Source organism: Ceratosolen solmsi, unplaced genomic scaffold, assembly GCF_000503995.2.
Source record: "Ceratosolen solmsi marchali unplaced genomic scaffold, CerSol_1.0 scaffold2, whole genome shotgun sequence".
In the NCBI taxonomy this organism is placed as follows: domain Eukaryota; kingdom Metazoa; phylum Arthropoda; class Insecta; order Hymenoptera; family Agaonidae; genus Ceratosolen; species Ceratosolen solmsi.
The window spans coordinates 3179614-3195136 of NW_011948422.1; the positions used below are offsets into that span (position 1 = coordinate 3179614).

Here is a 15523-nt window from a genome sequence, read left to right on the forward strand (position 1 = left end):
AACGTAAAAGAATCTAAATCCTAAAGTATACTTCTTCTTAAACTTAAAGAATTTTGTATAAGTTTCTAATGAAGTTGCTACATGTTTTAAAAGGGATTGTATTATAATTGGAAAAAACTAATTTTCAATTATTTATTATAGTATTTAACGCTAGTTTAAAATGATGTTTGAATGCAAGAAAATTTAAACACACAACCCTAACGTAAAACGAATCATATATCGATAAAACTGTGATAATAAAAATATATATGCATTAATTGATAAAAATTGTAATAATGTAATTTATGTCCGCATAAACACCGCATGTTTTAATAAAAATTCAAGGCCAGCTTGTGTAGGTTAAAAATAAAATGTACGACTTTTAAAAGTGTGGAGGATTATGAATTCTAGAAGTTTAAGAATCATCGTATGTCGTAATTGTAAATTGGTTCTGACGCATTTTTAAATTCTGTAATCGTTCTTACAAATCTTAATAAAGCATGCAAGATTCTTGTGAAATATGTATCATTCGTTATCATAATTTTATTCAATGTAAATGGTCGTTATTCAGCAAACGCATTTGTTATAATTACGCGAATCAATAGTCGGTAAAAGCGATATAACGGTTTTTATTCATCGAAAATAAAGAATTTTATCATTTCTATACGTATACATTGTATACGTAATTGTTAACAATTGCGTTTACCCAAAGTCAATATGAAAAATTATTTTAACAATTCTATATTACAAAATTATTTAACTGCACTTTATCAAGTGCTAATCGTTAACAACACGTCTGTATTTCCTATTCGGTGGAAACACATCTTCATCTTCTTCGCCTTCTGCGACGAGGAACGGATCATCGTACGCGTAACTTGGGGCCCATTTCAATAATAACTTTTCGAAAAAATCTTCTAAACTTCTTGCTTCCTGATATACCTGCGAGTCCACCTTCAAAAATAGATATTTTAAAATACATACTCGGAACAATATGGACTTATAACTCGTGATAATTGTTTTACTTACGGGATTATAAATGAACGCATTTTTAAACATTAGTCTGATATCAGCCATCACTTGTTTTAAGTCTACATAATGACTTTCATTTTCGAGTTTAAGCTTGTCTTTTATAATATCTAAAGCAATGGGCTTTTTTATAATTCGATGATATTCAACAATCTATTAATAAAAAGTTTTGGTTAAAAAAAAATGTGCAAGAAACTTGGACTGTTTTATGCGAGATAATATAGATTTAAAGAAAAACAAAAAAGATGAAGAACTTTACAGTTAATAATGAAAGTAAATTTACTCGCTATCTTATTCTGAGCTTTTTAAAAATTCCCTACCAAATACGTGAATTCGGTGATAAATGAGAAAATTTCATATGATTCCTTAAAGCGTTTAAGTTAATTTTAATGCAATTGCGATTAAAAATAATGACGAGTTTTTGTGAAATATATACCTCTGGTGATACAACTTCTCTGAAAGGTAAACTTTGTTCGTATTGGCAATATAATTCTAAAACTATTCGCTGAGCTATTCTTAAATCACGGGCGCTTAATTGGTTTGACCTCTTTTCCCCGGGAGGGTCCTCCGAACAATCAAGTACATTAGTGCAAAGCATGCACTGCCATGTTTCACTTTCACTGCAGAAAGTAAAGCGCAGGTTTAGTATTGTTTTCATAATCATAATCATCATCATCATCATCATTACTTTATTTTAATTCAATTTTGGATGCTTTGATTGGATGAATGATTGTATATATGTATGTATGTATGTATATAAAGCCAACCAATTGTTCAATAATTTGATTATGCATACAAACGTACATATTCTTCTCAATGCATTTATGTAGGAATATTTTAATAGGAAAAACTATGAAAGCGTTCCGTTTGTTCCGATTGAACTTACTGTGGAAATGATTTTAAATTCGGTATATGACAATATAAATGGAAGACCTTTGGACACTTATCACAACAAAGCACAGCGTCACCTCCATCCATACATACTGCACACCAGTCTTCGTTCGGATCATCTTTTGTCATGGATGTTGCTAAATTATTTTTAATAAATCAATCAAATTTCATTTAACTTTTAAATCACAATTTACAAAATCAACTCACTTGTTTTTATAATAATGACAAAATAATATTTTTATTTCTTAAATCGTTCGACGAATAGAACGACGTTATAATAATTATAACGAACCAACGACTTATAAATAAGGGTTATACACATTCCTAATATAATGCGAGTAATAATACTTCGAGATTTTTCTTTTTTTAATTGTATTCGTACAAATTCAATGTTTACACTAGACGAAAAAGTGTAAGGCGTCATGTAAACGACATGTTTTGATATTATACATTTTATTATTAAATTATAAATTACACAATTAATAAATTGTAAGATTTTACAATTTCAAATTTCAAAATCTTGTAATTTAAATTAATAAATAAAACAAAGATAATAATAATAATAATAATAATAATAATAATAATAATAATAATAACAACAACAACAACAACAACAACAACAACAACAACAATAACAATAATAATAAGTAGATAAAGTAAAAGTAGAAAAGGAGGAGGAGGAGGAGGAGGAAGAGGAAGAAGAAGAAGAAAAAGATAAAGAAAAAGAAATAAAGATAATAGATACAAAAAATCGTAACGACTTCACAGCTTCGAAATAAGAATAAAATCAGATAACTGTAATATACAAGTTTCACTTATGGCCAGCACTTTTAAAAAGAGCACATTAACGACGTCTTATGTAAAATTTAATAAATGTTCATTATTCTTCGTTAAAGAGAGATATTACTTTTTTACAGATCATAAAAAAGATATCGAATTGCAGTTAACGAATGTAAAAAAGATAAGTAAAATGAGAAACGGTGTACACGGACAAAACATCTTTTCCTCGATGTTCGTTTGAACTTTTATGAAAAATAATTGTAAATGAGGAAGCTTAGCTGCGAGTCTGTTTACATTATTAATTCATAATTTATGTATAAACTATATTGGTCAAACTGATTTTAATAATGCAATAGAGAAATTCTTACCGGAAGAATTGTCGGTCATAGCATGGATCCCTTCATCCGTTGAACTATCAACTTGAGCTGAGTCCAGTTGATTTTTTTGAGTCTCCGGAATAACCATAATGCCATTACTATCCAATTTGGCGATCGTGAGCATCAAATCATTTAATGATTTTTGACAAAATTTGTCAAGGCTCTTTTGCGTTTCGTCCGTCTTTTCATGGGGTGCGGGACTCGGTGTTTTCGGCATTGACGAGCTAACCGTGTGACTGACAGACGTGGAATTTTGAGAAATCGACGACGGGGCATCACTGCTCACTGGCGGACTCGCTGTATTGTTGTTACTTTTCTATTTAACAATAAATAATAGCGCTTGTATACAATGTGCACACGCCGTTAAGGCAACCTTATCAACCAACTATTCAACGTCTTATGGAAATTCAGGACTTTCGATAAACTTACTCTATATTCTATTCTTATAATACTTTCAAGTGCACAATAGCTCGGAATTAAGGAATTACCAGTTTTTCTCTCTTTAAACTTAAAATTCGTAAAATTTTATCGTTAAAAAAATAAAAAAAAAGAAAGAAAGAAAAAAAAAACAAAACAAAACAACAACAACAACAACAACAAAACAACAACAAAAATGGATAAAAATTTTAAGTTAAAATGGTCTCGTCGACATCGATCTCCTCTGCATTAGACTTACCGTATGGGACGCTATAGTCACGGCGGACTGATTCTTTAATGTGATCTTATATGTGTCGTTGACAGGTACATTGGACGTGGATTGATGTTGCATTGGGCTTCTAGATGTGTAAGACGGTGGTACGGAAGTGTTCACATTTTGCGGAATATGCCAACGGGCGGATTGCATAGCTTGCACTTGTTGTTGCTGCTGCTGATGCTGATGCTGATGTTGCTGCTGCTGTTGTTGTTGTTGCTGTTGCTGTTGTTGTTGCTGCTGCTGTTGCTGTTGCTGTTGCTGCTGATAAACGTTGAGCATTTGCTGAGTAGACTGACTCGGCTGACGAATTTGCATTCCAGTGAGCAGCGAAGTACTGCCTTGGTAGTTCTGAAGCGGACCTATAGGTCTCTGGGGGTTGTTTATGGGGTATCGATATCTGGGGGGAAATCTATACTGCACTGCATTGGCAGAGGGTCTATATGCAGGTGGATTATGGGCGAGTAAGCCGCGAAGACTGGCGTTTTGATTTAGATGGGGATCGGGGACAGGTACGTGTAACTGCTGCTGATGCGGATGCGTCGACGAAGTTACCTGTTAGAACAAAAATGTCATTTCTTTAATTATGAATGGAATTGGTTTAGCGTGAGTCAGAGTCGAACATTTTTAAGCTTAAGTCGTTTTCGTCTCCTCGATTAATTTGGATGCGCAATGGTCTCGTGTGTGTAGGCAAATAATTTATCTCGTATCGGTAATGAGTTAAGTAGCAAATAAAACTAATTCTCTAGTAATTAATGTATTATTAAGGAGTGTAATTAGTATAGGATGTCAAATTATTATAAGCTTTTTCAGGAAATAAATAAAAATCTAAATATTACAGTTTTGTGTTTGATTTATTAAAAATATTACATTAGTGAATATAAAAATTCAAGTAAATATAAAATTAATTCATAAGCCGTACAGCAGAATATTGAAACGAATGTTCACTAACATATTATTTAATTTAAAGTCATGTATTTAAGTAATTTAACACTTTTAAGTACTGTTTACTGTAATGTTTTTTAGGTTCAATTTGAAAGTTCAATTCGATAGTTCTTATGCATGAAAAATAGCATATTTGGATATTTCAAAATTATGTATTAAACTCCATGTCTTATTTAATGTAAATGTAATCAATGCTTTACTAATACTATTAGTTTTTGATTAATATAATATAATATATATATATATATATATATATATATATATATATAAAAAAAGTAAAAAAATAAGAACAAAAAAAAAAAAAATAATAATATGGTACTAATCTACATTAACTATGTCAACTTAAAAATTAATACAAATTTGATGAACAAAACAAAGCCTATTCGATCTATTGCCAGTGTACCTGTTGGTGACAATTTCCAAGTCCTGGACGCTGAGCCATCATCATTTGTTGCTGTTGCTGCATATGTCCGTTGTAATTAACATTAAATGTAGCTATCCTCTGATTCTGAGGTGACGAACGCTGTTGCAAATTATGTGCATTATAATGTTGCATATAATTTTGAGTTTGAGCCTGCATTTGTTGTTGACTCGCTATGTGTTGTTGAGTTTGCATTGTTAATTGTTGATGAGATGTAATGGGAATGTTCATAGGCTGATTGATGTATGCATTATGTGGGATATTGCTCGAAGAGCTTGTGTCGCAGATGAATTTTCCATGCCTATATTCATTGCACATGTATTTAACTGCTTTTGTTCCATTGGCTCGCTTAAGGGTGTCGTAGGTGCACTTGGTTCCGTAGGAGGAGTAACCGAAGGATAGACTCTACCGTCGACAACTATTGCCCCAATTGACGTTATAACTGTGAAATCATTTTAAAAAAATATACATTTCAATTCAAATGCGCGGCTTATGTATTTATAAATTACTTTGCTAACCTTTAATTAAATCTTGCACTTTTTCCATAGATAAATGTATTCTAACAGGTATTTCGGGATTTGGAATATCCGCTCTTCTGCTTTTTATTCGTTGCAAATGATTTGTAACTGACTTTTTACTATAAAGTAATTCCATATCAGTGCCTTTGTCAAGCGCATAATTAACAAAGTCTATGCAATGATCGGTCAATTTAGATAGTTGATCTAAGGCTACTTTTTTCTCGTTTAGAGTATTTTGTTTTTGATCACAAACTTCACTTAAGCGCATTACTAATTGCTTTCCTCTGGAACTTATTGCGTTTGTCAATCTAAAAATCATCATACTTTGTTATTTTAATATGTAAAGTAGAGCGCATTGTAATAACTTTTTTTTTCTTTTTTTCTTACTATATTTACAGTTCATTAAAATCTATTAAAATCTATTAAAAAGTAAGAAATGAAAAAATTATGAACCAATATAAAATGAGAAAAATAGTTTAGATTAACTTTAGTCTGTATAGTCATATTAGATATTCTTTTATTTCTCACTAATTTACAATCTTACAAAAAATTTATACAAAATAAAAGATTAATAATGTTGATGCGCGCGCGCGCGCGTGTGTGTCTCAGCGCACGCGCATATAAATGCGTTTACGTATGCATGCATGTATATTAATTAGATAATTACTTACTGCACAACCATTTGCGTTATTTCTTGTACAAGGCTTTTCTTTTTCTCAGATATTAATACTTGACGATCCTCGATAACTTTCATCGCACTTTTCAATAGTTCCCTCTTATAACTAACGTCAAATTATACAAGTTAATTCTCTCAGTTTATTCGTGGTAATGTAAAATTAATTATTCATCTAATATTCTTACCTAACTTCATTCAATAATGTTTTCACAGAGGTACGAGTTTCTGCAGCTATTTCATGTATAAATTTATATTTATGTTCTCTATGCTCTGTAAGTTGACAGTCTCTGCATGTTAATCGATCACAAGTTTGACAAAATAAAGACAATTGTTCGTGTGGATGAAGCGTACAAAACAAATAAACTGGCAACTTCTTTTCTCCTTTTTTGACATTTTCTGTATCGTTAGTAATCTCCTCTTTAGGCTTTATCGTGTGATCCTTGGTTATTTTCAACCTCTGATGTGCCTGTAAATTTAAATCATTTAAATAATCAAATATTTCGCTTTGATATTAACGAATTATGAATGAATAAGTAAAATATCTTGCCATAACACAATTTTGACAGATTAGCTCTTCGCATTCCACGCACCAACTTGTTGCAATTGCATTTTCAGTACAATTTGTACATTTCTTTTCTTCTTCAACATCCTTAGATTCATCATCACAAGAAGCATTCATATCATCTTCCCAAAATTTAGAAAAAAAACGATTTTCAATTAAATTCTCCGACTGGCTGATAACATTGCAAAGTTGGCATACAATAACATTGGTTTCAGCTATAACAGAATAAATCAAGCATTAAATTATATGTGCCACACTCAGTCATATATACATATATCGTAATCAATACATATGGTAATAATAATGATATAGATGCGTGTATATATACATGTGTAAAACTTTATATACTTATGCTTACAAATTACAAACTATAGTTATATATATATATATATACGTAGCAAATTTTTAAATAAGTACTACGCTATAATTACTCAAGTTGAAGTTATTTTGCAAATAAATATTACACGACTGATTCGCATTACCAATATATTACTTAATCTTTCTTTTCGCTTTAAGAAAATAAGAATCTAAGTGATATAAAAATTTTATAAATGACCCCGCACCCGAGTACTGAATTATTCAAACGTTCTCATGTAAAATGGTTTTGCCATTAGCATACAAAGGGGCTAAATTAGTTATAAGACACTAAACCAAGATAATTGTTGTAATATTTAGAAATGTATGCATACATTAGCATATAAAGTGTCAAGTGGTGTGGGCAGGGTCAAGCTTAATTAGAACGATGCTTACGCAGAATCTCAGCATCGACCGAGGTACTGTGTTGTTCGTTGAGTTTGCTGTTGATACAAGTGGAGCAGGCCGCGTGAAGACACTCGAGGAGTTTCGGATTGTCCTCGATGACGAAGGCTTTGCAGCAGAGTGCGCACTTTGACAAACTGCTCTTGATCTCTGATTCTTGGCCCTGCTCCGTTGTGCATTCGGCCTCCTCGTCCTCCTCGGTATTGCTGTCGGTGCTCATCGCGTATCCCGCTGGCAGCTGTGCCTGTTGCTTCGCGTTAGTAGCCGTTGGTATCGCTTGCTCCGAAACTTCTTCCTTCACGACGGTGAAGGAAGCGAGGGCGGCATTATTGGTCACCGAGACCTCGTTGCGCGAATCCATGGTCAGCAACGGGCAACGATAAGGTCTCCGAGGTCGTTGAGAGACTATTGTATCATCGTCCCCTGGATAAGGGACCGCTCATGGCTCTCTTCCTTCTTCACGAGCGAATTTGCAATGAAATTGAACGTAAAAAAGACGCAACTCATTCGCTACGTCCAGCGCAGAAACGGAAAAAGGGACGGATAGTGCAAGAAAAAATTGGAGAAAGCTACCATCAGAGGGCCAGCAATGCCAACATGTCCGATATATTTTTACGAGCTCCTCTCTGTGTGGCTATGTGTGTGTGCTGTGCTTATGGGCAAGTACGTGTTCGACGAATAGCGTGCGTGCCCGCGAAGACTTTTGTTAGTGTGCGTTTAAATAAGAGAGAAAGGAAAGTTTAATGGAATTTCTTCTCATCCTTCCCTTTCCGATGCGCGTTCTTTTGTCTTGTTAATTTTTCTTTCTGTCTGCCTGTGTAAGTTGGAATTTTAAAGGGTGTTTGTTTCATAAGATTTTGACATTGATAATTTTCAATTTGCTTGAAATGTTTTGCAGAGTCGAAGTAGCTAGACTGCCAATGGGAATTATATTTGTAACTTAGGTCTTTATTTAACCAGCGCATCAGTTATAAATATTACACAAGGAGCTTCGTGTAAGCTTGTCACTTAAATTAGTCATTCGGGCACTTTATTCAACAATAATAATATAAATTATTTTATTAATTAGGATTATTATTTACATCCATTATCATGGATCGCTTATCAAATTGTAGAGTTTGATAAGTGGTTTGGTTACAAGCCAAGTTTCACTTTTATTAAACAGAATTCATTTCACTTTAAACTTTGTTCCCTTTGGACTTGCAAACACTCGATTAATATTTTAACGCGTTTACTCTTTTTTTTTTATCGATTCGTCGTATTGTGCACCAAAGAACGGATGTCTGATTTTTATATTTTGCAAATCTGGTATTCCTATGAATTTTTCAAATTGGAAGTCTTTCTTCGATAATCCAGAAAGTTTTCTCCTTATGTTCATTGTCCCAGTGGTTTGTATATTCACTAAAATTATTTCACCACAATATAAGCATTAAAGCGTCATTTACACAAGAATTAAATAAAATAAAAATTCCTTATATGAATGTTATACCTGCTTTATAGATCTCTGAATCGTCATCGGCACGTAATACGCATGTAAGATTAGGCTTGCAATCTCTATTTACAGCGCAATAACGATCTTTACCAAACTTAAGTTTTGATTTTTCACCTAAATTTAGGACTTGATTTTTCAACTCCATTGGATCAACCTGTATAATTAATTTCATTAATAAAATGAAATAAATTGAAAAACAAATTAAATTATTTCAATTCGTTTTGTTTGCATATGTCGAACAATGAGTTATCTTACGGTAATTGGAATCTCGACAATCCAAATTTCATCATCTTCGTCAAGATCGTCTAAGTTTAACGTGGATTTTAAATTAGAAATTTCTGTTAAGGATTCTTGCTCTTTGAAAGCTTCTAACTACAAAAGAGAAAAATTATTAATCCCTTATCGATAATATTATATAAATAAGAAAAATTAGTCGATTTTGCATTGCATTCGAATTGAAAGGCATTAAACGGATTAAAAGGGAAGGATTTTCATTAAAATTATTCATTAATGTTAATCAATTTACAAACTTATAATTATTATTATGAATCACAACATATTTTTATTTTAACATACGGTACGTGGCCTTTGTATTAAATCATAATTGGACGTTTCATCCGAAACTTTCCCATGAACTTTATCGGTCTGAGTATCTTCTTCGATGCAGCTATCGTTAGATACTTTCACCTTGGATGGGTGTAATGCTGAAGAAGCATCCAAAGCTCCTATCGAATTTTCAGCCGTACGACACGGTACAGTGTCAATTTGACTTTTTAAATCATTGATTTCCAGGGCAGACATTTAATGTTTGTACTTTAATATAAATCTTTAATCGTGAATGTTCGCTAACCTGAAAGTTACGCACGAGTTACAAAATACGTCCTCAATAATATACGATGACAAAATAAATCACAAACAATAATTACGCTTTAGAGCTTAATTATTCAATAAATCGTTTGCCTTTATTAATCTCAATCGCTTCATTTACAATAATGGAAATTTAACTTTGCTAGGAATAATATTTTTAGCCAACACATTGCCGAAAAAAACTAAACACAAGGCAATTTCCACCGAGAATTAAAAATTGCTGCTCACATACAAAATAAGTAATGCTATTTGTATTTCTAGTTAATCAACAATTTAGCTCATTCGCGTCTATTTATTATAATTATTTTATTACCATCGACGCAACGCACACTTTAATCAACGCCGCATGAAATTGGCTCAAAAGTGGAAAACAAAATTGTTAAATAAACGTTGGATAAGCAGAGCTAGATAAACTACGAATTTACATGTGACTGGGGAGTAAAGAAAAATCTCTCAAGTGATATCGCAAGAGATGTCTCTGCTATCACTGCCATCTGATATGACGCACTATGCAGTTCTGTGCAATTTTTTTACGTGACAGGAGCCGGGGGATGGCACATGGCACATCCTCCTACTATTTGCACATATAATTAATCGATCGTTAACTGAGCTTTCTATGTATGGCCTTTGCAAATCCAGCAAATATTCGTATTATTGATTGTGAGCGACGAATGTTAATTACGTTACATGAAAATAGATGGGATATCGTTGCACGGCCTATTTATAGAACAATTGTTCGAGATCTGGATGTGGCTAAAGATTAATACCTCTCATGTCTTATTTTTGAATTTTCATACGCCATTAAACAAGTTTAACCTACATCGGGTTATTGTATATTGGTTGGATATCTGGCATACGGAATGACGACTAACACCGTGTACCGACTAGTCACGCACACACGCGCACGCAAGCATGCGTGTGTATATTTATGAGATAATAATTTTTTTTCATAATAATTTTACTTGAAACGAAAAGAGAATCTATAATGAAATTATATTATTGTTAAGTAATTGCTTAGGGATTTTTTAAATAATATTTTCTTTCGCATTCATTTTGAATGCCCAAAATTATATTTAATCGAAACAAACATTTTTGTCGCAGTAGAGATCGCTCGTAGCACAATAATCGTTAAGGGTCTTATTTTACATCAGTTTATTCATTCTTCGTCATTCATTCGTTCGTTCGTTCGTTCGTTCGTTCGTTCGTTCGTTCGTTCTACGATCGTTCATTTATTTATTTATTTATTTATTTATCTACCTACTTACCTATCTACTTAATTGCTTACCTACCTACCTATCAAGCTATTTATCTATACCATCTACACTATCGGTACAATCTATACTATCTATACTATCTATATTATCTATATTATCTATCTGCACATCCACTCATCCACCCATCCATTCATCAATTTATTTATCTTTCTCTCTCTCTCACTCTCTCACTCTCTCTCTCACTCTCTCTCTCTCTCTCTCTCTCTCTCTGTCAAGTTTTTATTTAAATGCAACTAAGGCCATTATAGAGTCGCCTTCCGTTTTATATGCACTCTGACTTGCTTTCCTAAAGACACGGACGATCATAAAACTTTCGTCAAACGCTCATGATTTCCTTTGTCGTGGAAGGATGCGCAAGCAAAATTGCTCATCGTCGACCCCAATTAGCTAGGAAAGCTTACGACGCTCGAAGCCTCGAGGCAAAGCGAAAGCTTCATTAACTGCGGCCGCAAATTAAGCCTACAATTGCTATGTCAGTGCATTAAGCAGGAGACTTTCGAGTAACGTTCGATCCGCCCTTGCAGAAAAATCGAACATTAAAAAGATTAAGCGCGGCGCTACTGTCTACGCGCGCTTTCCTACGATCGCGAGCGATAGTGGCGGCGCGCATTTCCAACACACGCTCGAGTTGCGCTGCGCTCTCACACGCACTGGGTCCGCGCACACCGTGCACCCCTGCGCTCGTGTGGCGTACGCACGGAGGCCGTAACGAGCTTTTGCGCGCATGTGTGCAGGCACTGATGCACGCACGCCAGTGCAGATAGATAGGCAAATAGATAGATGGATAGATAGGCGAATGTACGTAAGTACGAACGTACGTAAGCAAGCAAGCATGTATATAAGGACGCATGCACGCGCGCACGTATGAATGCATGAATGCAGTAGTCGCATTTATGCGCGAACGACCCTCTTTGCCGTGTGCGTGCGCCTATGCCTCAATGCGCGCGCGCGCGCGCATTCGCGTGCCCGCGTGTCCGTGTGTCCGTGCGTGCGTGCGCGCGCGCTTGTAACTCGTCGGGTCGACCATAAAAATTCACCAGTGTAGAGAGAGACGATTCGTGGTGCAAAAGTATATATAGGGGCTTCGTAAGTAAACAAACGTCTGTCGAGCTTATTTAGCATTAATGCGAATCGCGAACGGGATGTCCGTGACGTCAGTGTGCTGGAGTGTCCAGGAGAAATGTTCCGGTCTGCTCCTATCGCTCGCTATTGTCCGAAAATTAAGGTTAAAACGGTGCTGCTAATCTGTGCCTTTCTCTGCTGTGTCTCTCCTGAACGCCATCTCTGTCTTTCATTAATTCGCGCGATGTAACATGCACGGAGTGCCCCGAGGAGGAGAATCTCGTATATGTTACATCCGCCTCTCGCCCCATCCTCCTCCGTCCCGTCGACTCGCAACTCGGCGGCGAGAATCCTCGGGGGTAATATATCCGCGCAGTGCTGAAGAGGCATCGCGTGTAGGCTTTACGCTTTTTCCGCCTCCGCCTCTCAGCGCGCTTATAGCTCGGCTCACCTCGTCGTAGCTCGAGTGACGGGCCACTATAGTACTAACCGAGATCATCCTCAACATTCCGTAGAGATTTCCTCTCGCTGCGCTCTACTGCGCTCGCACGCATAATATGCGCGCGTAAAAAGAGGTGGAAGAGAAGTAGCATTGTGAAGGGTGGAGAAGGAGGTGGGCCAGGTGCTGGGGTAGGGTTGGGCAGGGGGGACGAAGGCGAAGAAGGAGGAGGAAGAGGAGGAGGAGGAGGAGGAGGAGGTGGAGGAAGGAAAAGAACGGGAAAAAAGTGGCTGTACGACGCTGTCTATTCTCTTTCTCTTAAAGCTACAGCAGTATAGCCAGTGCCTCCGACAAAGACAGAGAGTTTCGATATATAGTGTTGCATATATAAAATATATCATTATAGCGTAAGAGCATTAATGTATAGTGTTCAATATGCTTTTCTCCGCTGTCGCCCTCCCCGTCCGTCTATCCGTCCATCCGTCCGTCCGTCCGTCCGTTCGTTCGTTCGTTCGTTCGTTCGTTCGTTCGTCCGTTCGTCCGTTCGTCCGTTCGTTCGTCCGTTCGTCCGTCCGTTCGTCCGTCCGTTCGTTCGTTCGTTCGTTCGTTCGTTCGTTCGTTCGTTCGTTCGTTCGTTCGTTCGTTCGTTCGTTCGTTCGTTCGTTCGTTCGTTCGTTCGTTCGTTCGTTCGTTCGTTCGTTCGTTCGTTCGTTCGTTCGTTCGTTCGTTCGTTCGTTCGTTCGTTCGTTCGTTCGTTCGTTCGTTCGTTCGTTCGTTCGTTCGTTCGTTCGTTCGTTCGTTCGTTCGTTCGTTCGTTCGTTCGTTCGTTCGTTCGTTCGTTCGTTCGTTCGTTCGTTCGTTCGTTCGTTCGTTCGTTCGTTCGTTCGTTCGTTCGTTCGTTCGTTCGTTCGTTCGTTCGTTCGTTCGTTCGTTCGTTCGTTCGTTCGTTCGTTCGTTCGTTCGTTCGTTCGTTCGTTCGTTCGTTCGTTCGTTCGTTCGTTCGTTCGTTCGTTCGTTCGTTCGTTCGTTCGTTCGTTCGTTCGTTCGTTCGTTCGTTCGTTCGTTCGTTCGTTCGTTCGTTCGTTCGTTCGTTCGTTCGTTCGTTCGTTCGTTCGTTCGTTCGTTCGTTCGTTCGTTCGTTCGTTCGTTCGTTCGTTCGTTCGTTCGTTCGTTCGTTCGTTCGTTCGTTCGTTCGTCTGTCCGCCCGTCTCTCTCTCTCTCTCTCTCTCTCTCTCTCTCTCTTTACGCGTACGTAGTCGAATTTAAAGAGTGCTTATAATAAGTGCGTGCGTTGCCTGCTCTGTGCTTTGGCTTTCCTTCATTTTTCTCCGTCTTTGTCTTGCGCAGAGTTGATCTCCGGGAGGAGGCATTTATGCGATTGAAATACAGAGAGACTACGCGAGCACGAGCGAGATAGATGGAGAAGGGTTACAGGGTGGGGGTGCAAGAGAGAGGAAGCAAGAGGGACACAAAGGTGGACGTTCTTTCATGCGGGTGTATTGTACGTGCAGGAATATGTGTGCGCGCGTGCGTAGCATAACACGCCTCTCTAGCCGCGCAAGTGTAAGTGAGCTGACACGAACGAGAGCGCGTACGTACGCGCGTTAGAGAAGGACGAAGATAGTCAGCGAGAAACAGAGTGAATGATAAAAGAAATAATAATTTCCCGGACTTTTCATTTTCTCTCTGGGATCAGAGTTTCATCAGACCATTGTAGAACTGACGCTAGTTGTACCTCCGTACATACTCCAAGTGCGTCCTGAAATTGTGCTATCTTTGAGTTGTTCAACACTTTTCCATCGAAGTGTAGAATCTTTAAATTTTCTATCGTGTAGTAACTGCAGCAGTAACAGCACGGCATAACAGTCGTACGTTTATAGTGTACTCGAGAAAAGAGAGAGAGAGAGAGAGAGAGAGAGAGAGAGAAAGAGAGAGAGACTAAATGAGTGAGTGAGTGTCGAGGCGAAGACCAGTGGTGTGGGGTGGGAGAGGGGGGTCACAGTGTATGTACGTGAAAGGTATAATGAGACACACGGTTGTCTATCTTTCTGTGTCGGCGATTATTGCGGGAATTCCATCGCTTATTACGCCCTCACTGTATTGTATATCTATATATTCTTGGTGCGCGCGTATATGTGTGTCTCATTTATTCGTGCTCTGACGTTTCTTCCAAAGCACTTTTATCATCACTAACCAACAGCTGTTTCGCCCTGACTTTCGTGTACATAAGCTCCCTTTCGTCCTTTTTGCGTAATTGTTCAGCGACGATGACAACGTCAACGACGACAACGTCAACGAGGACAGTGGGGACGTTGTCCAGGCTTTCATAATATTTCTTTTGCTTTTATATACATGTTGATTGAGTGAACGAGAAGACGCGCGTTCTCGATGGCCGTTGAATGCATGGGAAATGTAAGCGAGAGCCTGGCGTCGTCGTCCTTTGTTCTTCTCTGTGATCTCTCAATGCAATGTGCGTGATAACTCTCCCTTTCCCTCCCTCCCACCTTTCCTTCTCTATCTCACATTTGCTCCTCACGCCCCCCGCCCGCCCCTCGTTATCCCTGCTCACCTCATGCCTCTCTCACTCTCTCTCTCACTCACTCTCTCTCTCTCTCTCTTTCTCTCTCTCTCCCTTTTATCTTTGCCCGTTTATTCTTTTTTCTCTTATGCTATAACTTCTTTCTATCACCCTTTTTTTTCTCCCCCATCCCTCCGCCTCTCCTGCCATTTAGTCCGTCACCCCCCCCCCCCCCCCCCCCCCCCC

General features: G+C 37.2%; 2 protein-coding genes across 2 annotated transcripts; both read right to left on the minus strand.

The window, feature by feature from the left end:
- Positions 1-291: 291 nt before the first annotated feature.
- Positions 292-8267, minus strand: LOC105361806 (E3 ubiquitin-protein ligase TRIM33). Its single transcript, XM_011499086.1, is given in 13 exon segments — positions 292-930; positions 1006-1158; positions 1442-1625; positions 1892-2033; positions 3045-3369; positions 3730-4299; positions 5093-5379; positions 5382-5552; positions 5629-5936; positions 6300-6410; positions 6490-6770; positions 6852-7081; positions 7617-8267. Coding segments are annotated over 13 exon segments (3306 nt in total). The 5' UTR covers positions 7987-8267; the 3' UTR covers positions 292-756.
- On the minus strand, positions 8262-9986 carry LOC105361805 (uncharacterized). Its single transcript, XM_011499085.1, has 4 exons — positions 9694-9986; positions 9373-9489; positions 9115-9271; positions 8262-9026 (listed from the first exon to the last, which is right to left on the minus strand). The coding sequence occupies exons 1-4, from the start codon at positions 9916-9918 to the stop codon at positions 8857-8859; spliced, it is 669 nt and encodes a 222-aa protein (XP_011497387.1). The 5' UTR covers positions 9919-9986; the 3' UTR covers positions 8262-8856.
- Between the last annotated feature and the right edge of the window lie 5537 nt (positions 9987-15523).